This window comes from Heptranchias perlo, chromosome 5 (genome assembly GCF_035084215.1).
Source record: "Heptranchias perlo isolate sHepPer1 chromosome 5, sHepPer1.hap1, whole genome shotgun sequence".
In the NCBI taxonomy this organism is placed as follows: Eukaryota; Metazoa; Chordata; class Chondrichthyes; order Hexanchiformes; family Hexanchidae; genus Heptranchias; species Heptranchias perlo.
The window spans coordinates 76559944-76586195 of record NC_090329.1 but is presented as its reverse complement, the minus strand read 5'-3'; the positions used below and the strand labels follow the sequence as shown (position 1 = coordinate 76586195).

Genomic DNA, 26252 nt, shown 5'->3' with positions numbered 1-26252 from the left:
GAGTGGATGATCCATCTCGGCCTCCTCCCGATATCCCCACCATCACAGAAGCCAGTCTTCAGCCAATTCAATTTACACCACGTGATATCAAGAAACAGCTGAGTGCACTGGATACAACAAAGGCTACGGGCCCCATCAACATCCCGGCTGTAGTGCTGAAGACTTGTGCTCCAGAACTAGCCGCGCCTCTAGCCATGCTGTTCCAGTACAGCTACAACACTAGCATCTACCCAACAATGTGAAAAATTGCCCAGGTACGTCCTGTCCACAAAAAGCAGGGCAAATCCAATCCGGCCAATTACCGTCCCATCAATCTGCTCTCAATCATAATGTGGAGATGCCGGTGATGGACTGGGGTGGACAAATGTCAGGAATCTTACAACACCAGGTTATAGTCCAACAGTTTTATTTGAAAATCACAAGCTTTCGGAGATTATCTCCTTCGTCAGGTGAGTGAGTGAATGAGAGGTTCTCAAATCGCATATCTTATATTAGGCTGGGACACCATCACACCAATCAAAGGTGTCGTTGGTGTTCAGACAGGTTAGCCACGGAAAACAGTAGGTCCCAGTATACTGAATACACAATGGGTCAAATTACACAGACAAAGAAAGAGACCCGAAAGGCAGAGAGAGAGAGAAAGAAAATGTCCAGTTGTATTAAAAACAGATAACTTTTTTTTCCTGCTGGTGGGGTTACGTGTAGCGTGACATGAACCCAAGATCCTGGTTGAGGCCATCCTCATGGGTGCGGAACTTGGCTATCAATTTCTGCTCGACGATTTTGTGTTGTCGTGTGTCTCGAAGGCCACCTTGGAGAATGCTTACCTGAAGATCGGTGGCTGAATGTCCTATCATAAGCATAGCGGTGGAAGGTGTCGTCGACAGTACTATCAAGCGGCACGTACTCACCAATAACCTGCTCACCGATGCTCAGTTTGGGTTCTGCCAAAACCATTCGGCTCCAGACCTCATTACAGCCTTGGTCCAAACATGGACAAAACAGCTGAATTCCAGAGGTGAGGTGAGAGCAACTGCCCTTGACATCAAGGCAGCATTTAACTGAGTGTGGCACCAAACAGCCCTAATAAAATTGACGTCAATGGGAATCAGGGGGAAAACTCTCCAGTGGCTGGAGTCATACCTAGCACATAGAAAAATAGTAGTGATTGTTGGAGGCCAATCATCTCAGCCCCAGGACATTGCTGCAGGAGTTCCTCAGGGCAGTGTCCTAGGCCCGTCCATCTTCAGCTGCTTCATCAATGACCTTTCCTCCATCATAAGATTAGAAGTGGGGATGTTCGCTGATGATTGAACAGTGTGCAGTTCCATTCGCAACCCCTCAGATAATGAAGCAGTCTGTGCCCACATGCAGCAAGACCTGGACAACATCCAGGCTTGGGCTGATAAGTGGTAAGTAACATTCACACCAGACAAGTGCCAGGCAATGACCATCTCCAACAAGAGAGAGTCTAACCACTTCCCCTTGACATTCAGCGGCATTACCATCGCTGAATCCCCCATCATCAACATCCTGGGGGTCACCATTGACCAGAAACTTAACGGGACCAGCCACATAAATACTATGGCTACATGAGCAGGTCAGAGGCTGGGTATTCTGTGACGAGTGAATCACTTCCTGACTCCCCAAAGCCTTTCCACCATCTACAAGGCGCAAGTCAGGAGTGTGTTGGAATACTCTCCACTTGCCTGGATGAGTGCAGCTCCAACAACACTCAAGAAGCTCGACACCATCCAGGACAAAGCAGCCCGCATGATTGGCATCCCATCCACCACCCTAAACATTCACTCCCTCCACCACCGGCGCACCATGGCTGCAGTATGTGTCATCTACAGAATGCAGTGCAGCAACTCGCCAAGGCTTCTTCGACAGCACCTCCCAAACCCGCGACCTCTACCACCTAGAAGGACAAGGGCGGCAGGCACATGGGAACAATATCACCTGCACGTTCCCCTCCAAGTCACACACCATCCCGGCTTGGAAATATATCGCCGTTCCTTCGTCGTCACTGGGTCAAAATCCTGGAACTCCCTACCTAACAGCACTGTGGGAGAACCTTCACCACACGGACTGCACCGGTTCAAGGTGCCAGCTCATCACCACCTTCTCAAGGGCAATTAGGGATAGGCAATAAATGCTGGCCTTGCCAGCGGTGCCCACATCCCATGAATGAATAAAAAAAAAGTACTCAACTCTGCCAGTCAGCTGCTTCCTCTCACTCTCACAGATTACCACTGTTGCAAGCCACCCACCCACAACTCACAGGCCACACATGTGGGCAGTTATTCAACTATGACAGGCACATCACGTAGACACACGTCCTGCTTTTTTGCAAGAGAAGGTGGCACATAACAGCAGGCAAATGGCAAGTGGCAGTGGCATTTAGCCCCTCGAGCCTGTTCTGCCATTCAATGAGATCATGGTTGACCTGTGACCTCACTCCATATGCCTGCCTTAGCCCCATTTCCTTTAATTCCCTTGGTTCACAGAAATCTATCAATCTCGGATTTAAAATTCTCAATTGCGCTAGCATCAACTGCAGTTTGCAGAAGAGCGTTCCAAACTTCTCCCACCCTTTGTGTGTAGAAGCGTTTCCTCACTTCACTCCTGCACGTCCTGGCTCTAAATGTTAGGCTTTGTCCCCTCATCCTATTATTCAAGTCTCGGAGAGCTCCAAAAACAGTTACAAATGCATCAGCAGCCAGAAGCAATAATCCAGCAACTAACCTTAAATCCTGCAAGGTCCCTTTAAATAGCGCTGGTGGGGGATCCTCCAGGCACTCTAAGACATGTTCAGATGGTCACGGTTAAGACTGTGCATTGAGCTGACCGTTAGACACCATTTTGGAATTTATCACTTTAAATCAGCGTTACATACTGATTGTATGCATTTTCTCCTTATTTTACATGCTGCCGGCATTTGTTATTTGCACATGTGCCACTACCTTTACCAAGATGGCGTCCGGCGACGTCACACTAGAAACGTGCATGCACAGCCAAGACGCCATTGTGGCACTTCAGAAGGCTGCGTAGCGCCGAAACCACGGGTGCTAGACGGCCAAATTCCTAGCCCATTGTCTTTGGTCCCCATCACAAACTCCGTTCCCTAGCCACCGACTCCATCCCTCTCCCTGGCCTCTGTCTGAGGCTGAACCAGACCGTTTCCAACCTTGGGGTCCTATTTGACCGAGATGAGCTGCTGACCACATATCCGCTCCAGCTCCAAGACCGCCTACTTTCACCTTCATAACATCGCCTGTCTCTGCCCCAGCCTCAGCTCACCTGCTACTAAAATCCTCATCTATGCCTCTGTTAGCTCTAGACTTGACTATTCCAATGCTCTCCTGGCCAGCCTCCCATCTTCCAACCTCCATAAACTTGAGCTCATCCAAAATTCTGCTGCCCGTATCCTAACTCGCACCAAGGCCTGTTCACCCATCACCCCTGTGCTCGCTGACCTACATTGGCTCTTGGTCCGGGAATTTATTTTTATTCGTTCATTGGATGTGGGCATCGCTGGTGAGGCCAGCATTTATTGCCCATCCCTAATTGCCCTTGAGAAGGTGGTGGTGAGCCGCCTTCTTGAACCGCTGCAGTCCGTATGGTGAAGGTTCTCCCACAGTGCTATAAGGGAGTTCCAGGATTTTGACCCAGCGACGATGAAGGAACGGTGATATATTTCCATGTCGGGATGGTGTGTGACTTGGAGGGGGAACGTGCAGGTGGTGTTGTTCCCATGTGCCTACTGACCTTGTCCTTCTTGGTGGTAGAGGTAGCAAGTTTGGGAGGTGCTGTCGAAGAAGCCTTGGCGAGTTGCTGCAGCGCCTTCATTTTAAAATTCTCATCCTTGTTTTCAAATCCCTCCATGGCCTCGCCCCTCCCAAACTCTGTAACCTCCTCCAGCCCTACAACCCTCTGAGATCTCTGAGCTCCTCCATTTCTTGCCTCTTGCGCATCCCTGATTTTAATCGCTCCACCATTCGTGACCATGCCTTCAGCTGCATGGACCCTAAGCTCTAGAATTCCCTCCCTAAACCTCTCCGTCTCTCTACCTCTCTCTCCTTCTTTGAGACGCTCCTTAAAACCTACCTGTTTGACCAGGCTTTGAGTCACCTGTCCTAATATCTCGTTATGTAGCTCGGTGTCAAATTTTGTTTGATAATCGCTCCTGTGAAGCACCTTGGGATGTTTTACTATGTTAAAAGGCGCTATATAAATGCTAGTTGTTGTTGTTGGACTGCTACACCATTGCAACTGAGGTGATGAACAACCCATCCTTGAACCAGAGAGGCAAAAATTCCTGAACAATATAGAACAGAAATGGGAGAAATAAATGGCCTAATGGTTGCTCAGACATGGTTTATACAGAGGAGGCCAGTAGCCAGTATGAATCTGGTTATACAGGTCCCATTAACACACTTGTCTAAACAAGGTGTCTGGGTGTGGGAAACCCAAATGGAGGAAAACAATAATTAAGGGGGCAGAGCATGGGGGGGAAAAAAAGACAACCATCAAGCTGGAAAACAGTTCAGCCTGACAGCAGGTTCTCTACCTATTCTATTAGATGGAGAATGGTGCATGGAAAGCTGCGACATGGACTGAAAAGTGAGGAAATTTTAAAAATAATGTATATCAGTTCTGGCAACCTAAAAGAAAGATTCTGATTCATCATGATTACATTAAAGGCTTATCATCAGTTAGAATTGTGATTCACGTAAGCTCTTGTTCCGGATTCATTCTTGATTGACTCATTAAATCTTAAAGAAATAACATTACTTTGCAGGAAGGGATTTTTATCTTAGGAATACCAGAATTTGTATAGCTACACTCTCCTTACCCCTCCCACACTCCACACTCTGAAGTCTGCAAGGATCACTGAGCATGACTGCTTATCCATATATAGAAAACATGAGCAAATGGGATTCCAAACTTTTAAAATGCAGCATCTCCTTAAAGAAAAATCTTTTACGTGACATTTCATGTGCTCCGACAGCATACTGGCCATTGGTCTCCTCTCTATTAACCATGTCTGAGCAACCATTTATTCCCTCTGGAATAATCTTAGTTTGGCCCAACTACACAAATATAAAAAGTGATGAAGTCATGTAGGTTTAAAATGGTATCGGAGTACATGGACATTTGTCTATTGCAAGTTGCTATCTAATGTCAGTCACTGCTATCCCTGTAAATGTAACAAATGGACTGTGGTTAGTCCCATCTTTCATAATGTCACTGAAGAACTTCATGAGGTCACTCCAGAAAAATGATACTTCGTTCAGGAAGTGAAACACTGTATCTAACCAACAGTTTTAAAGCCCAAATTATGGAAACATGAAACAACTGAAAGATGCACTCCCTCTCTACAAGTTTACTATTAACATTATATGACAATTCAATTGATTACATTAAAAGAAAGCATGCGGCAAAAGATAAGTGTAAAATATTTTTTTCATGATATGCAAAGCGCAGTTTAACAAAAGTCTAAATGATACTGCAGTTAATGTGTACTATGTCCAGTGACTACTAAAAAGCTGTTTATATCACAATAATGAAATGACTGAGCTACATTAACAATTAAATGGCTCTTTTAAAACATTATTACTGTTGATTGGATAAACTTAAGCTGTGTGTGTTGAGTAGATCATGGTTCGGGAGGGAATTATAAAGGCTTTCAAGCTGCAAAACTGCCAATGTTGACAATCCATCATGAATTAGCTCTAAAATGGCTGCTTCTGTTGAATGAAATGTTTCGGAGACAGTATGCCAATTTGTACAGTAAGATTTTTCAATATGTGATAAAATGCCACTGCAATGCCTCTTTGAAGACACAACTTTAAAAGCAATGCCTCCCATTAATCCAGTATTGTCCAATATGTTAACCACTAGCCACAAGTGGCTACTTGGAAATCCAGATGTGGCTAATTAGTAGATTAAAAAAATGACTAATAGACACCATCGTTGGGCCTGTGATCAGCGTAGGCATGTGTGTACTTTGACCTTTTGTGCGTTTGTTGGTAAAATGGTAAGTCCGAAAGCAGAGTATTTTTTGATCACTGTGTTTTACTTCATTAGTTACTGAAGTGTTTGTTAAGTAAATATGCGAAGTACATAAGTACTTAGTACTAACTGTATTGTGCAAGTCTATGTAAGACGATTTCTACTAAAACTAGTGCATTACATAGAATGTACAGCACAGAAACAGGCCATTCAGCCCATCAGGTCCATGCCAGTGTTTATGCTCCAAACGAGCCTCCTCCCACCCTCTTCATCCAATCCCATCAACATGCCCTTCTAATCCTTTCTCCCTCATGTGTTTATCTAGCTTCCCCTTAAATGCATCTATGCTAGTCGCCTCAACTACTCCTTGTGGTAGCGAGTTCCACATTCTAACCACTCTCTGTGTAAAAAAAGTTTCTCCTGAATTCCCTCTTGGATTTATTAGTTACTATCTTATATTTATGGCCCAAAGTTCTGGTCTCCCCCGCAAGTGGAAACATCTTCTGTACGTCTACCCTATTAAGTCCTTCCATAATCTTGAAGACCTCTATCAGGTCACCCCTCAGAGGAAAGAGCCCCAGCCTGTTCATTCTTTCTTGATAGGTATTACCTCTCAGTTTTGGTATCATCTGAGAAAATCTTTTTTGCTCCTTCTCCAGTGCCTTGATATCCTTTTTATAATGAGACCAGAACTGTTTACAGTATTCCAAGTGTGGTCCAACCAAGGTTCTGTACAAGTTTAACATAACTTCCCTGCTTTTCAAATCTATCCCTCTAGAAATGAACGCCAGTGCTTTGTTTGCTTTTTTTTTTTAAGCCTTATTAACCTGCGTCGCTAGTTTTAGTGACTTGTGTATCTGTACCCCCAGATCCCTCGGCTCCTCTACCCTATTTTGACTCTTATTTTCCAAGGAGTGTGTGGCCTCCACATTCTTCCTACCAAATGCATGTTTTGTATTGGGCAACACTGCAGTAATCTAATCCATTTTGCTACTTCCTTATTTAAAAGTAAATCCACACTGACACTAGAGACCATCCCCAACAAGTTTTTCCTGGTTGCACTAACCTTTCAGAGTGTAAGAATTCTCTTTGCTGGCTGCATTGTAAACATATCCACAAATATACCTATTAAAAAAAAATTCTTGCCCTATCCCATCACTCTGTGTACTCCTCAAAATCAAGTAGCAGCAACTTCACATTTTAAATATTACAAATCCAAACAATTTTGTGGCATTGAGGACAAGAAATAGTTTCAATTTAAGATTAATTGTGTTTGCAGAAGCAGGAATATGACTGTTTTGCTCTGAGAACAAAGTTGTGCTTCTATAGATTTTCCTCGCATTTTAATAAAATATTAACAAAAAATAAAAACTGACTAATCTTCCTTAAAGATACTGCATCTAATCACATAAAATGGCATATCTTTTTGTTTGGACCACGGCATTCTGCTGTACTATATATAGAGCAGCTCTATTGGTACTGTTTACGTCCTGAGATGCAGGGTTACAGAATGGTAGGTCTCACATTTTTCAACTAGATATTTCCCTCTGTGAAGAGCTACCAATTGTAGCCACTGCCAAATCACCCCCTTAATCATTTCAGTCTACCTACAATAAAAGTTTAAAGGTGTGGTAACAACAGGAAGCGAAACAAAAATACACTGCGACTGACCTTGAGCGCAGTGTTAGAAGAGATTTGGATGAAACAATTATAAAAATTGTTTCTTCCTTATGTATGCTTAACACAACTGCTGACGCAAGAACAAAGAGATTGTGCAAGATATCAGAACAAATCAAAAGATGGTCTTGTAAGTTGTTCAGGAGGTAGACAGGCCTGATCTGCAGGTTCTACTGGTAGACAGAATAACTACTTACCATATTTCCATCCTATATCTATTTCGGAACCACAATCCTAGTAAGGTCACAGCATGCCTCCTCCAGCATTTTTTTCTCACCGCCCTTCCCTTCTTAAGAGCACAGACGGTTTGATGGAGCACGGTTGCATCAGTACTTAGCATCCATCCAAAGTAGCCATTATTGACACTGAGTATCACCAGGCTATTCTACAATGAGGAGGACCATTACAACTTATTCAATCCTGTCCTCACCCAACATTTACTCTTGCAGCACATGTTACTGCTAACAATCAGCCCTCGTCAATTTTCCCATACCTAACCAAGGGACAGGTAAGATTAGCAAACTCAGCACAGACCTGGAATCAAATAAGAACATAATAGGGGCAGGAGTAGGCCATACAGCCCCTCGAACCTACTCCACCATTCAATAAGATCATGGCTAATCTTTGACCTGAACTCCACTTTCCTGCCCGATCCTCATATCCCTTGATTCCCTTAGAGTCCAAAAATCTATTGATCTCAGTCTTGAATCTACTCAAAGAATGAGCATCCACAGCCCTTTGGGGCAGAGAATTCCAAATATTCCCACTCCAGAGACTTGAGCACCAAATCTAGGCTGACATTCCAGGGGTGTACTGCACTGTCGGAGGCACCGTGTTTCGGATGAAACGTTAAAATGAAGCCCCATCTGCCCTCTCAGGTAGATGTAAAAGAACTGATTGCCATATTTTGAAGAAGAGCAGAGAGATTGCCCTGGCCAATATTCATCCTTCAACCAACATCACTAAAACAGATTATCTGGTCATTATCACTTTGCTGTTTGTGGGACCGTGCTGGCGCTACATTATAACAGTGACTACACTTCAAAAGTACTTCATTGACTATAAAGCATTTTGGGACATCCTGAGGTCATAAAAGGCGCTATATAAATGCACATTCTTTATTACACCCATATTATTTTTATTTGATGATAAGCTCCCTGACATTACTACCAAAGCTATTGAATTAAAAGAATCAGTTCTAAACTTTAAAATACAAAAATGAGATTGAACTCAAACAGTACCAATTTAGACAAAATAAAAGTAAACAACCATAATCTAAACATTTAGATGTCATAAATTAAAAGATTACAGATTATCTGGTCATTTACTTCATTGCTGTTTGTGAGACCTCACTGTGCGCAAATCAGCTGCCATTTTTCCCTACATTATAACAGTGACTACACTTCAAAAGTATTTCATTGGCTGTGAAGTACTTTGGGATGTCCTGAGATTACGAAAAGCACTATATAATTGCAAGATCATTCTTTCTTCTTCTAAAAGGGCAAAACAAAACTATCTGAATCCAAATGAATTACTGTTACATAACTAACTTCCTGATATCTACTACATTGGATCTGGACTTTACTGAGTTAAAGATGCATCTTTTGCAGCTCTATAACAATGGTGTTCAAACTTTTCTGTGGGGAAACTTATGCAAACATCTACACACACCTGGGAAACCCCTGCAAGTACTGGCACACTCCCAGGGACCTCCATCCCAACTTCCAAAAGACAGAGTCAGCTACCCAAAACAGTGCTTTTGTTGCAGAAAATGTTTTTATTAATATACAGCAGAAATAATATGCTGTCAACAAACACAGACACTGTACTTGCAGCCTCAGCAAGCCCAGCCCCAGACAAACAGAAACCTGATGACCTTACAACCCGAAACCTGATGACCTTACAACCCTTTGGTTCTGGAGACCCCAATTTGAAAATCTATGGTTTACAACACTGCATTTACTTCACAAAACCAATCAAAATTTGTACCAAACAACACTTTACCCTCTCTAACTAAAGATACAGTTTATTTTACAGGTACAAATATCAGACCAGTATCAGTAGTATAGTGTGGTGCATAGACAGTAAACCCAACTTATACTTTCAGCTGTATCTCATGTTGGTGTCAGTGACATGTTCCATACCCACGGAAGAGAGCAGGTGAGATATAAACTTTCTCCTGACATTAAAAAGATTCCACAAGTTCCCAGGTAGTAAAATTCTTTTAGATAGACTAATACTTTTAAAATGTACTTTTGAAGCAGCCTTCTTCATCTAACTCGATCAGGATATCCTTCTATTCCTTTCTCCCTCATGTGCTTATCTAGCTTCCCCTTAAAAGCATCTATGCTAATTGCCTTAACTACTCCTTGTAATATCGCTTTCCACATTCTTACCACTCTTTGGGTAAAGTTTCTCCTGAATTCCCTATTGGATTTATTACCGACTATTTTATACTAACAACCTCTAGTTTCGGACTCCCCACAAGTGGAAATATTTTCTCTACGTCTACCCGATCAAACCCCCATCATTATCCTAAAGACCTCTATCAGGTCACCCCTCAGCCTTCTCTTTTCCAGAAAAAAGAACCCCAGTCTGTTCAGCCTTTCCTGATAAGGATATCTTCTCAATTCTGGTATCATCCTTGTAAATCTTTATCGCACCCTCTTCAATGCCTCTATATCCTTTCTATAATATGGAGACCAGAACTGTGAACAATAGTCCTAGGGCATGATTTAAGACCCCAAGTTCAGGTGGATTGGAGGCAGGGTGGGCCAGTGAAAATAGATGATTTTAGTAGCGGGAACAAATCCGGGCGCCAAGCCAATGACTTCCGCATTGGACCCAGACGCATCTGGGTGCGCGCACTTCAGGAAGCTGAAAGTCCCACTGGCAATTAAAGCTGACAGGCCGATATTTAAAGTGACAATTAAGAGATTTAAACTTGTTGCAGGGTTTAATTTTTGGGGTATTAAGGTAACGATTTTAACTCTGCCTCAACGTGTCTCCCGTGGCCTCTGAAAGATGCCATGGAAACAGAGGTAAATTGCAGCCGGCAGCCGTTTCGACTTTTAAACCAGTGATTGACACGTGAATTAAAAGGTGAGTTTTTGCAGCAGGGCAATCAGTTCTCTCAGACAAACCTTTGACTGGGAGTTCTTTGTGTTTAGTCTGAGATTTCTTTGTTCACATTCAGAATTCTTGTGTTCACACATATTTACCTACATTTTGGACCCCTCAAACTGACACCATCAGGATGGTGGGGGGGGGGGGGGGGGGCGCAATGGATTTATTCAGCAGTACATCCGAGGAGGAGGCACATCACCATCTGTGGCAGGCATGGCGTGCAGTTCTGGGAGTTGCAGCTCCACAAGACAGAGGTGCGACACAAGACCTGCAGAAGAGCAGAGACGGGAACAACGGAGGGGCCGAAGCCGCAGGAGGCACTACCCGCATAAGAGGGCCTACACGCAGAGGCTAAGCTTCCTGGACCTCTCTGAGGAGCAGTGCGACGAAGGCTCAGATTGAGTTGCCCGGTGGTCGCAGACATCTGCACACTCCTTCACACAAAGCTGCTCCCGTTTAGGTCTGGTGGCAATGCATTGCCCACCGCAGTTAAAGTCACTACCGCCCTCAATTTCTTCGCCTCCAGATCTTTCCAGGGTGCCACCAATGACATCGCCGGGATCTCTCAGTCTTCTGCACGCAAGTATATATGACAGGTCACGGATGGTTTGTTTGCCAGGGCATCCCACCACATCAACATCCCCAGAGACGACATCAGCCAGACGGAAAGGACAGTGGGTTTCCACTCTCTGGCTGGCCTCCCACGGGTACAGGGCGCAATTGGTTGCACACACATAGCAATCCGAGGACCTCCACATTAGCCAGGACTGTTCATCAACCGAAAGGGATATCACTTCATCGATGCGTAGCTGGTTTGCAACCACGAGAGGAGGTTTGTGCAGGTGTGTGCCAAATTCCCTGGCAGCTGCCACGATTCCTTCATTCTGTGCGAATCCAACATCCCAGCCCTCTTCCGCACACAGAACAGACTTAAGGGCTGGCTCCTTGGAGACAAGGGATACCCCCTATAAACGTGGCTCACCAGCGAGGCACAGCAACAGTACAACAACAGTCACATCACAACCAGGACTATCATTGAACAAGCCACAGGACCACTCAAAATGCGCTTCAGGTGCTGATCAGGGGGAGCCCTTTAGGACTCTTCAGCAAAAGTGTGTGGAATAATAGTCGTGTGTTGAGTCCTCCACAACATCGCTCAACAGAGAGGGTTGCCAGTGGATGAGGTCCCATGCGCTCATGAAGCACCCACATTTGCCATCAACATTGAGGAAGAGGTGGAGGACGACGATGGGCAACCCATCAGCAGAGCAGTGGCTCACCTGGCTGCTCGTGATGCCAGAGAGTCACTCATATTTGATAAATTTTCATAAGGAGATCTGCAAAGTGAAGATAGTGAAGTACTCAGACCACCTGAAATGACCACCACCAACACCAGCCACCCCTCCCGCACAAAACATTCCTACAACCACACATACACCCATTGGAAACGCGCTCGATGGGTGGCATCAAGGCTTGCAGTTCATGATGAAGCACATGAAAGGGCGCTTTCACAAAAGGGACTCAAGAATGGGCAATACATGGCAGTGGTGGTGAGAATCAGAACATTTAATGTGATTACAAAACTTTAGACTTCCTGACTTCCTCTTCCTACCGCTTCTACGTGATGCATCCCCTGTGGCTTCAGCAGAGGAAGTGGCAGGTTGCTCAGATTCATGCCCTGACTGCTTAGATGCTTTTTGCCTAGGCCCTCTGGGTTGTGGAGCCCGTGAGGGCCCCGCCAAAGACTGCTCCACCTGTACCTGTGCAGGGGCAGACACGACCATCTGGAGAGGAGTCAGCATTGCGGGTACCAGTTGAGGGGGGCAGCAACGGGTGAGATGTGGGAGCGCTTTGAGTGGAATCCCCACTTCCATGTCCCCTTTCGCCATCATCCCTCTCCTGGGCCACAGCCACATCGCTCCTACCACTCTGCTGGACAACAGCTCGGAGGACATGTGTGATGCCTTGTAAGGCCACTTCTAATGTATCTGTCTGCCTGTTTAAGGCGGCAGAATGTTGTTCACCTAGAGTCCGCATGGCCATTGCCAGGGCCAGAATGGAATTCACTTGTGAGCAGTGCATGAAGCACCATGGAGGCTGCTTATCCCTCCATCACAGACACTCTGCACGTACCTCCGCCACTAGTCCACTAATGCTGGAGGTGTACTCCTCCATCCTCTGCACTAATATGGAGACTGAGCGTTGCACGTCTTCCTATACGTTGCAAAGGTGCTGCTGTACCTCAATCATTCTCCTTTTCAACAATGGCCCCTAGTGTTCAGCATCTGTGCCAAGCTGAGCAGAGCTTGGAGAGGAGTGCGCCCACCGACATGGACTCTCCACAGCTGCCCCTGCCACCAGTGTCTGCTCGTGCTCACTTGTGTGTGGTGACTGACCAGGTGACAACGCAACTAACTCTCTTTTAGGACCCACCGACGTGTGAGTATCTGCGCTGGTGAATGGCTCACCAAGATGTGATGGTGTGCCCTCAGAAGCAGGGAGCTCCTCTGAGGAATTTCCCTTATTCACTCCTTGATGGCCCTGGGAGAGAACATACAGCAATATTAAGAATCATCACAGAAATAATGCTGCGATGAGCATACTGAAGTGTGCAGCAGGTCAATCATTTATAACATCAATTCATGTTGTGTGTGAGGAGTGTTAAAGTTCTGTCACCAGATGTTTGCGGGGTGCCAGTCTCGGCATCCCCGACGGCCAGGCACTCCACCATTCGGCTGATTTCCAAGGCCGTCTCCTCTGCCTCTGTGAAGGCCACTATTTGTGGTGTACCCCCTCCAGTCCAACTCCTCTCCCTTGCATTTTACACTCTCTTCTTCTACAAGGGGAGAAAGTACGGACATATGAGTGAGTGAGGGTGACGGGGTCACCCGATCGATGAACTGCTTTGTGTGAGGCTCATAATGAAAGAGATGCATCAGAGAGTGACTACCAGACACAATGATCACATTGCATCCGTACTGGGGTGAGTGGGACCAATGGGTGCACAAATGGGGAGGTGAGGAAGTGCACAGAAAGTGGAGGTAAGTTGACAATGAGCCTTAAGAGGGTGTGAGGAGTGATGTGATGCAGCAGGCTTCACATGGCAGAGTGTGTGTGTGGGGGTGGGGGGTAATGTGCATCACAGAATGCAGGTGAATCAGTAACTGTACTCACTTTTCCTGACCTAGTCAGGTCATCGAAGTGCTTCCTACACCACACCCAAGTTGCTGCCGCTGGTAACCTCCTCGGCCTTCTTGGTAGCAAAGGCAGAGCACTTCCTCCTATCCCCTGGGTACAGCATGTCCCTTCTTCTCCTCCTCCTCCTCCTCCTCCTCCTCACCCCGGCCAGTAGCAACTCAAGTGAGGAATCACTGAATCGGGGTGCTGGCTTGGTCCTGTGCTGCTCCATTCTTTAAATTCCATCTTTCATCCTCAAAAGTCATGCTTGCAATGGCCCTTTAAATAATCCACCTCCCAGCACGTCATTCGGGTGCACAGTGCGCCCACTGCGCAGTGTGGGAACACCAAACCCGGAAGCCACATTATATGCCTTCAATTAAGTCACGATTGTGTGCAAAAAAGGTGGGAAATTTTTTTCCGGGTTTCCCACGCACACACTGACCCCACACCCCCCCGCTGAGATCCCACCGCCATGCTAAAATCGTGCCCCAAGTGTGGTCTAACCAAGGTTCTATACAAGTTTACATTAACTTTGCTTTTCAATTCTAACCCTCTAGAAGTGAACCCTAATGCTTGACTTGCTTTTTTATGGCCTTATTAACCTGCAGGTTAGGGTCACAGGGTTAGTGATTTGTGTTTCTGTACCTGTAGATCCCTTTGCTCCTCTATCCCACTCAGACTCTTATTATCAAAGCAGTATGTGACCTTATTCTTCCTACCAAAGTCCACCACCTCACACTTATCTACATTGAAATTCATTTGCCAATTACATGCCCAGTCTGCAAATTTATTAATGTTATCTTACATTTTGAAGCACTCTTCCTTTGTATTAACTACACATCTCCAATTTGGTGTCGTCCACAAATTTTGAAATTGTACTTCCGATTCCCGAATCCAAATCATTAATGTAAATTGTGAACAACAGTGGTCCCTGTAGTACATCACTTCCCAACTTTTGCCAGTCTAAGTAGCTACCCTTAACCTCTACGGTTTTCTGTTTCGTAGCCAGCTTGCTATCCATTCTGCTACTTGTCCCGACTCCACATGCTCTGACCTGAGTCACGAGTCTACTATGCTGTACCTTATCGAAGGCCTTTTGAAAATCCAAAATGTATTACATCTACTACATTACCCTTGTCTATCCTTTCTGTTACTTCTCCAAAGAATTCAATAAGGTTGGTCAAGCATGACCTTCCCTTTTGAAATCTGTGCTGACTATTTATTATATTTTTGGTTTCTAGATGTTTATCTATTACTTCTTTGGAATAAGGATTCCATTGTCTTTCCTACTACCGACGTTAACCTAATTGGTCTATAATACCCCTGTCTTGTTCTATCTCAGTTTTTAAATACAGGAATCACATTAGCTGTCCTCTGGCACTATTCCCTTTTCTAATAGATAGATAGATAGATAGATAGATAGATAGACAGATATATAATATATAAAAAATAGTGCCTATGCTATCTCTTCCCTAACTTCTTCTAATATGCGTGGAAGCAATCCATCCGGACCTGGGGTTTTATCTTCTCTAAGTCTAATTAGTTTATCAATTATTTCCCCCCTATTGGAATGGCTAATCCCTTCTTGTCTTTTATTTCAATCCATATGGATTCTGTTTCTATCCTTCTGTTAGTTATATCCCTTTTTTCTACTGCCATTATGTTATCTCTAATTAGTACAGCTACTCCATGACGACCCCCCCCCCCCCCTTGTTCCTTCCCTAACTTTTCTGATTATGTTATAACTTGCAATATTTAGTTGCCGGTCCTGTTCTTTATGTAGCCACGTTTCAGTTATTCCTACGACATCTGGTTCCTCGCTACAGATTATTGCCTCCAGTTCCCTTGTTCTATTTTGGACACTGTGTAAATTGCTGCACAGGCAGTTTCATTCGTCTTTAATAGTTGTTCCTTTTACCTTATTTGTAACAGTCTTTTAATACTTCTATTTTATAACTGTATTTGTTCCTTGACCGTTTATGTTATCTTTATTCCTGCACACCAGTCTCCCGTTTCTTTTATCTTTAGGCTTTTGTTATTGATACAATATCCTTCCCCCTTGCTAATTTAAAGCCTCATCCACCTCCCTATTTACCCTTTCTGCTATGACTCTGGTCGCATTCAGTTCAGGTGGAGCCTGACCCAGCGGTACAGCTCCTTCCTGTCCCAGTACTGATGCCAGTGACCTATGAAATGAAACCCCTCCTTCGCACACCAATCTTTCAACCTTTCTGACCTGCCTATCCCTACGCTAATTAGCATGTGGCTCAGATAGTAATCCTCAGATTACCACCCATGAGGTCCTGCTTTTTAATTTAGTTCCTAGCTTTTGATAGTCCCTTAGCAGGACATCCTCCTTACTCTTCCTTATCTCAAAGGTGCCGACGTGGATCGCGACAACTGGATCTTCATCCTCCCCCTCCTTTTCCAAGTTCCTCTCCAGTTGCTCCGAGATGTCCTTTACCCTCGCACCAGATGCAGCTGAGAAAGGTGATTCGGCCCATCTGCATTCTTGCACCCAAAAAAAACCTACAGTTTTCCCACATCAAAGCATTCAATGTTTTCTGATTGCTCCCCCCAGGACTTATCCTTGACCCTCTCCTTCTCTTCATCTACATACTGCACCTTGGCAATATTGTCCAGACATCAGATCAGTTTCCACACATACGCTGGCGACACCAAGCTCTACCTCTCCATCACCTCTCTCAACCCCTCCACCTGTCAGACTGCTTGTACGATATCCAGTTTTGAATGAGTGGCAAGACTGAGTTTCCTCCAATTAAACATTGGGAAGACCGACGCCATCACCTTCAACCCTTTCCATATAAACTTCATATCCATCCCCCTCTTCAGCCACTGTCTCAGGATGAAGCAGACTAGTCACAACCTTGGTATCCTATTTGACCCAAAGCTAAGCTTCTGACCCCATATTTTCTCTATCAGAAAGACCACCTACTTCCACCTCTGTAACATCACCAACCTCCACCCCTACATCAGTCCATCTGCTGCTGAAACCCTCATCCATGCCATTGTCACTTCCAAGTTTGATTATTCCAATGCTCTCCTGGCAGGCCTCTCATCCTTCAGCTTCCATAAACTTCATAGAGAGTCATAGAGTCAGAGTTATACAGCACGGATAGAGGCCCTTCGGCCCATCGTGTCCGCGCCGGCCATCAACCCTGTCTACTCTAATCCCATATTCCAGCATTTGGTCCGTAGCCTTGTATGCTATGGCATTTCAAGTGCTCATCCAAATGCTTCTTGAATGTTGTGAGGGTTCCTGCCTCCACAACCCTTTCAGGCAGTGAGTTCCAGACTCCAACCACCCTCTGGGTGAAAAAGTTCTTTCTCAAATCCCCTCTAAACCTCCCGCCTTTTACCTTGAATCTATGTCCCCTTGTTATAGAACCCTCAACGAAGGGAAAAAGCTCCTTAGTATCCATCCTATCTGTGCCCCTCATAATTTTGTACACCTCAATCATGTCCCCCCTCAGCCTCCTCTGCTCCAAGGAAAACAAACCCAATCTTCCCAGTCTCTCTTCATAGCTGAAGCGCTCCAGCCCTGGTAACATCCTGGTGAATCTCCTCTGCACCCTCTCCAAAGCGATCACATCCTTCCTGTAGTGTGGCGACCAGAACTGCACACAGTACTCCAGCTGTGGCCTAACCAGTGTTTTATATAGCTCCATCATAACCTCCTTGCTCTTATATTCTATGCCTCGGCTAATAAAGGCAAGCAAAAAATGAAGCAGATCATCCAAAATTCTGCCACCCATATCCTATCCCATACCAAGTCCCACTCACCCATCACCCCTATCCTCTCTGACCAACATGGCTCCCAGTCACCCAAAGCCTCAAATTTAAAATTCTCATCCTCATGTTTACATCACTTCATGACCTACAACCCAACCCTCCCACCAAATCTCTCCATACCTGACTCTGGCCTCTTGTGCATACCCTTCCCTCTCTCTTTGTCTCTCTCTGTGAAGCACCTTGCCACATTTGTATACATTAAAATGCAAGTTGTTGTTGATTACATTGTTTTCACCTCCACTATCCTACTTGGAAATCAATTCCATGTGCTGTGTGGATATCTGTGTGGAGAAGACTTCCTGATATCAGTCCTAAATTTGCCCTTTTTCTGGTTTGAACCTGTGTCCCCTTGTCCTACTCTCACACTTTAGTTTGAAATATGTTTCATTTACCATTTGCTATCTCATATACCTCTATAAAGTCACCTTAATTTTCCCTTTTCAAGGTTTACCAGTTGTTCCTCATAACTCAATCCTCTGCTGGCAAGCATCAGCTCAGAGCTTTGTCTCTGAATTGTCTCCAGAGCTTGATGGTGGCCAGAACTGGACACAATATCAAGGTGTGGAATGACCAGAACACTGTAAAATTAAACCATAAATTCATCCAACCTATACTCTATTGTTTTGGCTAGGTTGTCAGTATTCTATTTGCAGTGCAGATTACTGCTCTGCAGCGACTGGACATATTTAGATACTAATAACCTATATTTGCTCCCATCTTCAGTCATGGGGGTTGATCTGATACACAGTCTCTGTTTAGATATTACTATTTTATACTAGCGCTCATCCCCAGTCAGGGGTTGATCTTGTACACAGTCCCTAATCAGATATTAATATTTCATATTTGTCCTCATCTCCATTCAGCTGTTAGTTGATCTGGTACACAGGCTCTAAAACCTATATTTGCCCTCACCTATGGTCAGGGGTTGATCTGGTACATGGTCACTATTTAAATATTTATATACTGGCTCACCCCCAGTCAGGGGTTGATCAGGTGCAGGATCCGCTTTTAGATATTAACATCAATATACTGGTCGAACCTCTAGCTTGTGGTTGATCTGGTGCACGGTCTGTACTGAGATATTAATATTAATAAATTGATCTCACCCCCAGTCAGGGGTTGATCAGGTGCACGGTCAGTACTGAGATATTAATATTAATATATTCTCTCACCCCCAGTCAGCGGTTAATCTGATGCACGGTCTGTACTGAGATATTAATATTAATATATTGATCTCACCCCCAGTCAGGGGTTGATCAGGTGCACGGTCTGTACTGAGATATTAATATTAATATATTGATCTCACCCCCAGTCAGGTGTTGATCAGGTGCATGGTCTGTACTGAGATATTAATATTAATATATTGATCTCACCCCCAGTCAGGGGTTGATCAGGTGCACGGTCTGTACTGAGATATTAAGATTAATATATTGATCTCACACCCAGTCAGGGGTTGATCAGGTGCACGGTCTGTACTGAGATATTAATATTATTATATTGATCTCGCCCCCAGTCAGGGGTTGATTGGGTGCACGGTCTGTACTGAGATATTAATATTAATATATTGATCTCACCCCCAGTCAGGGGTTAATCTGGTGCACGGTCTGTACTGAGATATTAATATTAATATATTGATCTCACCCCCAGTCAGGGGTTAATCTGGTGCACGGTCTGTACTGAGATATTAATATTAACATATTGATCTCACCCCCAGTCAGGGGTTGATCAGGTGCACGGTCTGTACTGAGATATTAATATTAATATATTGATCTCACCCCCAGTCAGGGGTTAATCTGGTGCACGGTCTGTACTGAGATATTAATATTAATATATTGATCTCACCCCCAGTCAGGGGTTAATCTGGTGCACGGTCTGTACTGAGATATTAAGATTAATATATTGATCTCACCCCCAGTCAGGGGTTAATCTGGTGCACGGTCTGTACTGAGATATTAATATTAATATATTGATCTCGCCCCCAGTCAGGGGTTAATCTGGTGCACGGTCTGTACTGAGATATTAAGATTAATATATTGATCTCACCCCCAGTCAGGGGTTAATCTGGTGCACGGTCTGTACTGAGATATTAATATTAATATATTGATCTCGCCCCCAGTCAGGGGTTAATCTGGTGCACGGTCTGTACTGAGATATTAAGATTAATATATTGATCTCACCCCCAGTCAGGGGTTAATCTGGTGCACGGTCTGTACTGAGATATTAATATTAATATATTGATCTCACCCCCAGTCAGGGGTTAATCTGGTGCACGGTCTGTACTGAGATATTAATATTAATATATTGATCTCACCCCCAGTCAGGGGTTAATCTGGTGCACGGTCTGTACTGAGATATTAATATTAATATATTGATCTCACCCCCAGTCAGGGGTTAATCTGGTGCACGGTCTCTATTTACACATTAACATTAATATATATCTGTCTCACCTCCAGCTTGTGGTTGATCTGGAAGACGGTCTGCGCCTTGTGGCACAGCTGCGCGAAGCAGGAGCTGAGCGCCGTCATCTTCTGGCGCCCCTCGTACGTGATCTCGGACTGGTCGGGGTCGATCTCCCCCAGCAGCAGGTCCACATCCACGAAGGCCTTGTCGAACTCCTTCTCCAGCACCTCCAGCCAGCGGAACATGGACGGGCCTGCCATCACCGCCGCCGACGACGACACCGAGCCCCCGGCCGAGGAGGCCATGGCTGGCGCTGGGGACTGGCAGCGAGCGGAGGTCCGGGTGCGGGAGAGCGGCTTGTCGAGCTGCAGGCGGGCGGCGGTTGAGGGCGGCCTGTCTCCCTCTCACTGACACCGCCTCCGGTTCCGGTTGTCAAGGAGCCGGCGCTCAATTGCTTCTGCCTGCCACAACTGTAAAAAAAAAATCACAACCAGCCCAATCGCGGGGCGAGTGATCGAGCGGTTACCATGGAGAGCGGGAGGAGGGAGGCGGGTTAATGTCTGCGTCATGCAGCCCCGCCCACAGCTGTCACTCACGTCCACACCCGTCCGTCACGCCCACCCGTCCGTCACAATCACCTGTCAGTCACGCCCACCTGTCACTCACGCCTACCTGTCACTCACGCCCACCTGTCACTCACACTCTGGTTGAGCAATGATTTTGATGTATTTCACGCATAAAAATATAAACACAGTTTTATACGCTCAAGTGTGTTCGTCATAAGGCTTTTTTTTAAAAAAAATCATATATTTTTTAAAATCTCACTTCGAACAGTCCCCTGATCTTGAAAGCCATGTTCGTCCCCCTCCTCCTCCAACAGCACCCTCCATCGACAGAATTGTTCGGTTTTGGCAATCCCTGTATGTTTCTATGTTTTAATCCTTATATTTCAGTTTGCATTAAACGTCCTCCCCCACCCACATGCTTTCCTGATTAAACTGATTGCTGTGCTCTCCCCGTGAAGGAGTGGGATTCCTACCAACTAAATGCAGAGATGCCAATTTGCCGTATTTTGCTTGGAGACTCCAACCTCAATTTTAACAACAACTACGGCCCTTCCCTGCCCAATCCTGGTGCAGGTAAATAAAAATCTCAATTTTAGATCAAGTGCTTGCACGGGGGGGCGGGGTGTTGAAGCTTATGACTCCCATTGAATGGAGCAATCAGAGCCATCCCAATGCTACAGTTATCAGCCCCCCACCCCGTGTAAAGCTAAAATTATATTTGCATGCCAGCTGGTGATAAGGTTGCCAACTGTTCCGATTACCCGGGAGTCTCCCGGAATGGGACACAGATCTCCCGAGAGCTGCTGCTCGCAGCCTGGGAGAACTTCGCTTTTTTTAAAATTTCCCACTGCAGGGTCAGCTCCCTCACCCCGTGTTTTATGATGTCTTCCTCCCGCCCCTGTCGCTGCAGAGAGCCGGGATTGACTGGTGTGTTGGGAACAATCGGGAGTCAGGGGTGAGAGAGGGAGAATTGGGCTTTGGGGGGGATTGAGGTTTGGGCTGGGGGGATTGAGGTTTGGGCTGGGGGGGATTGAGGTTTGGGCAGCGGGAGAGAGGAAGACTGGGGATGGGGGTCAGGGGAAGAGGTTGGGGAGAGAAGAGGGTTGGAGGGGATTGGAACTTGGATGGGGCAAGAGAGGGAGACTGGGGAATTGGGGTAGGTGTGGGGACCAGCATTTTCTGCAGGGCTGGAAGCAGCAGCTGCAAAATGGTGAATGGGAGCGGAGCAGCCGGTAAAAGGGTGAGTGAAACCTGGGAACTTCACTGTGTGAAAATAGTGAAAGATTGTTTCCACTGGTGGGTGAATGGGGAACTAGAGAATGGAAACCAAGGATTCTCATTGGACGAACCACAGAGGACAGGAGAAAGAAAGTTCTTGAACTGAGGGCTATTAAGCCATGGGATGCTTCGCCACAAGTTGCTATTGAGGTGGAGACTTGAACATCATTTAAAAGGAAATGGGAGAAATATTTGAAAAGGAGGAATATGAAAGGATCTGGGGGGACTGGTATTACAGGAGAGAGCACTGGCACAGGCGCACAAGGTCGAATAGCCTCCTTGTGTGCTATAATTTTTATCATTCTATGAAAACTCTCCTTTATTTAGTCTAAGCCCAGGGAATGCTTTAGAAATGTTGGTGCTGAGCTAAGTTTAGGACGATGTGCCCTGTGCGAAGTGTCGCACACACCGAGCCCACTGTCCTTTGTGCAATCTCTTGGTTTATTTCAGATTGGCCTGTGCCGGCTGGTTTTGACGTGTGGTCCAAGTACAGATTGGCTCTGATTGAGGGTCCCAGTTCAGAGTTGTCACCTTCACACCGAACCTGAATCCAAACCACAGTCCAAAAAGATATGATGTGGAGATGCCGGTGATGGACTGGGGTGGACAAATGTAAGGAATCTTACAACACCAGGTTATAGTCCAACAATTTTATTTTAAAATCACAAGCTTTCGGAGATTATCCCCTTCGTCAGGTGAGTGAATGAATAAGAGGTTCTCAAATCGCATATCTTATATCAGGCTGGGACACCATCACACCAATCAAAAGATGTCGTTGGTGTTCAGACAGGTTAGCCACGGAACACAGTAGGCCCCAGTATGCTGAATACACATTGTGTCAAATTACACAGACAGAGAGAAAGAGATCCAAAAGGCAGAGAGAGAGAGAATATTAAAAACGGATAACTTTTTCTTCCCCCTTGCTGATGGGGTTACGTGTAGCGTGACATGAACCCAAGATCCCGGTTGAGGCCGTCCTCATGGGTGCGGAACTTGGCTATCAATTTCTGCTCGACGATTTTGCGTTGTCGTGTGTCTCGAAGGCCGCCTTGGAGAACGCTTACCCGAAGATCGGTGGCTGAATGTCCTTGACTGCTAAAGTGTTCCCCGACTGGGAGGGAACCCTCCTGTCTGGCGATTGTTGCGCGGTGTCCGTTCATCCGTTGTCGCAGTGTCTGCATGGTCTCGCCAATGAACCATGCTCCGGGGCATCCTTTCCTGCAACGTATGAGGTAGACAATGTTGGCCGAGTCACAGGAGTATGAACCATGTACCTGGTGGGTGGTGTCCTCTCGTGTGATGGTGGTATCCGTGTCGATGATCTGGCATGTCTTGCAGAGGTTGCCGTGGCAGAGTTGCGTGGTGTCATGGATGCTGTTCTCCTAAAAGCTGGGTAATTTGCTGCGAACGATGGTCTGTTTGAGGTTGGGTGGCTGTTTGAAGGCGACTAGTGGAGGCGTGGGGATGGCCTTAGCGAGGTGTTCGTCATCATCGATGACATGTTGAAGGCTGCGGAGAACATGGTGTAGTTTCTCCGCTCCGGGGAAGTACTGGACGACGAAGAGTACTCTGTTGGTTGCGTCCCCTGTTTGTCTTCTGAGGAGGTCTATGCGATTCTTCGCTGCGGCCCGTCGGAACTGTCGATCGACAAGTCGAGCGTCATATCCCGTTCTTACGAGGGCGTCTTTCAGCGTCTGTAGGTGTCCATCGCGTTCCTCCTCATCTGAGCAGATCCTGTGTATTCGTAGCGCCTGTCCATAGGGGATGGCCTCTTTGACGTGGTTGGGGTGGAAGCTGGAAAAGTGGAGCATCGTGAGGTTGTCCGTGGGCTTGTGGTAGAGTGAGGTGCTGAGGTGCCCGTCTTTGATGGAGATTTGTGTGTCCAAGAAAGAAACCGATTCTGAGGAGTAGTCCATGGTGAGCTTGATAGTGGGATGGAACTTGTTGATGTTATCGTGTAGTCTCTTCAGTGATTCTTCGCCGTGGGTCCATAGGAAGAAAATGTCGTCTATGTATCTGGTGTATAGCGTTGGTTGGAAGTCCTGTGCAGTGAAGAAGTCGTGCTCGAACTTGTGCATGAAAATGTTGGCGTATTGGCGTGCGAATTTGGTCCCCATGGCTGTTCCGTGTGTTTGGGTAAAGAACTGGTTATCGAAGGTGAAGACATTGTGATCCAGGATGAAGCGGATGAGTTGTAGGATGGCGTCTGGAGATTGGCTGTTGTTGGTGTTGAGTACTGAGGCTGTTGCAGTGATGCCGTCATCGTGGGGGATACTAGTGTAAAGTGCCGAGACGTCCATCGTGGTGAGAAGTGTTCCTGGTTCAACTGGTCCGTGGGTGCTGAGTTTTTGTAGGAAGTCTGTATTGTCGCGACAGAAGCTGGGGGTTCCCTGTACGATGGGTTTCAGGATGCCCTCGACGTATCCAGAGAGGTTCTCACACAGGGTTCCGTTGCCTGATACGATAGGACGTCCGGGTGTGTTGGCTTTGTGTATCTTTGGGAGGCAGTAGAAGTCTCCCACGCGGGGAGTACGTGGGATGAGAGCACGTAGGATGCTTTGAAGGTCTGGATCGAAGGTCTTGATCAGTTTGTTGAGCTGGTGGGTGTGTTCTTTGGTCGGATCTGCGGGTAACTGTCTGTAGTGTTCCTGGTTGTCCAGTTGTCGGTATGCTTCTTTGCAATAGTCCGTTCTGTTCTGTATGACAGTGGCTCCTCCTTTGTCCGCTGGTTTGATGACGATGTTGCGGTTGGTCTTGAGAGTGTTGATGGCGTTGCGTTGTGCTCGGGTGACATTCTGGACTGTCTTGTGAGTGCGGCTGTCTACCTCATACATTGCAGGAAAGGATGCCCCAGAGCATGGTACATTGGCGAGACCATGCAGACACTGTGACAACGGATGAACGGACACCGCGCAACAATCGCCAGACAGGAGGGTTCCCTCCCAGTCGGGGAACACTTTAGCAGTCAAGGACATTCAGCCACCGATCTTCGGGTAAGCGTTCTCCAAGGCAGCCTTCGAGACACACGACAACGCAAAATCGTCGAGCAGAAATTGATAGTCAAGTTCCGCACCCATGAGGACGGCCTCAACCGGGATCTTGGGTTCATGTCACGCTACACGTAACCCCATCAGCAAGGGGGAAGAAAAAGTTATCTTTTTAATATTCTCTCTCTGTGTCTCTCTCTCTCTCTCTCTCTCTCTGCCTTTTGGGTCTCTTTCTCTCTGTCTGTGTAATTTGACACAATTTGTATTCAGCATACTGAGGCCTACTGTTTTCCGTGGCTAACCTGTCTGAACACCAACGACACCTTTTGATTGGTGTGATGGTGTCCCAGCCTAATATAAGATATGCAATTTGAGAGCCTCTTATTCATTCACTCACCTGACGAAGGGGATAATCTCCGAAAGCTTGTGATTTTAAAATAAAATTGTTGGACTATAACCTGGTGTTGTAAGATTCCTTACAAAAAGATATGGACAGAGATCGCTATTTATGTGTACTACAATATTGATCAATACAATATTTAATTTGAAAATGTGAAACGTACATTATTTTGAGGTAGATAATTAATAGCATTGGGAATGTTTTTATAGAACTGTTTCTCTCTCAATGGCTTCACATAAGTCGACTTTGCTCCCTATGATCTGGAAGCTGTACATTTTCAGAAATCTGCCCTTAGCAGGGGTGAGTGACCTGTTGATTAACAATAACCCTACTTGCTGGATTAAGCGTTGTATTGCACAAAATTACCAGATACTTTGGAATAAAGAACATTAAATTCAAACCAGCCTACAGTAACTAATATTTATTTACAATAAAATGAAGATTTGAAGCACAAAAGTGCAGCAAATAGTAAAAGTCAAAAACATAAGAATGTACTTATAACAAGAAACCCCATAATTAGGCATTTATCTCTCATCTTCATAAGAACTTCAGAAGAACCTGAGATAAGCATGCAACCACATATCCACTCCATCACCAAGTCTGCCCACTTCCATTTCCGTAACATCGCCCATCTCCGCCCCTGCCTCAGCTCATCTGCTGCTGAAACTCTCATCCATGTCTTTGTTAGCTCTCGACTTGATAATTCCAATGCTCTCCTCTCCGGCCTCCCATCTTCCACCCTCCATAAATTTGAGTTCATCCAAAACTTTGCTGCCCGTGTTCTAACTCGCACCAAGTCCCATTTAC

General features: G+C 45.7%; 1 protein-coding gene across 1 annotated transcript in view; it reads right to left on the bottom strand.

Moving 5' to 3' along the window:
- gopc (golgi-associated PDZ and coiled-coil motif containing) overlaps nt 1-20605 on the bottom strand; it is a 73377-nt gene extending 52772 nt beyond the window's left edge. Inside the window, exon 1 of the mRNA XM_067984684.1 lies at nt 20262-20605. Within this exon, the coding sequence (XP_067840785.1) occupies nt 20262-20519 (258 nt within the window). The 5' untranslated portion in view covers nt 20520-20605. The remainder of the gene's footprint in view (nt 1-20261) is intronic.
- Between the last annotated feature and the right edge of the window lie 5647 nt (nt 20606-26252).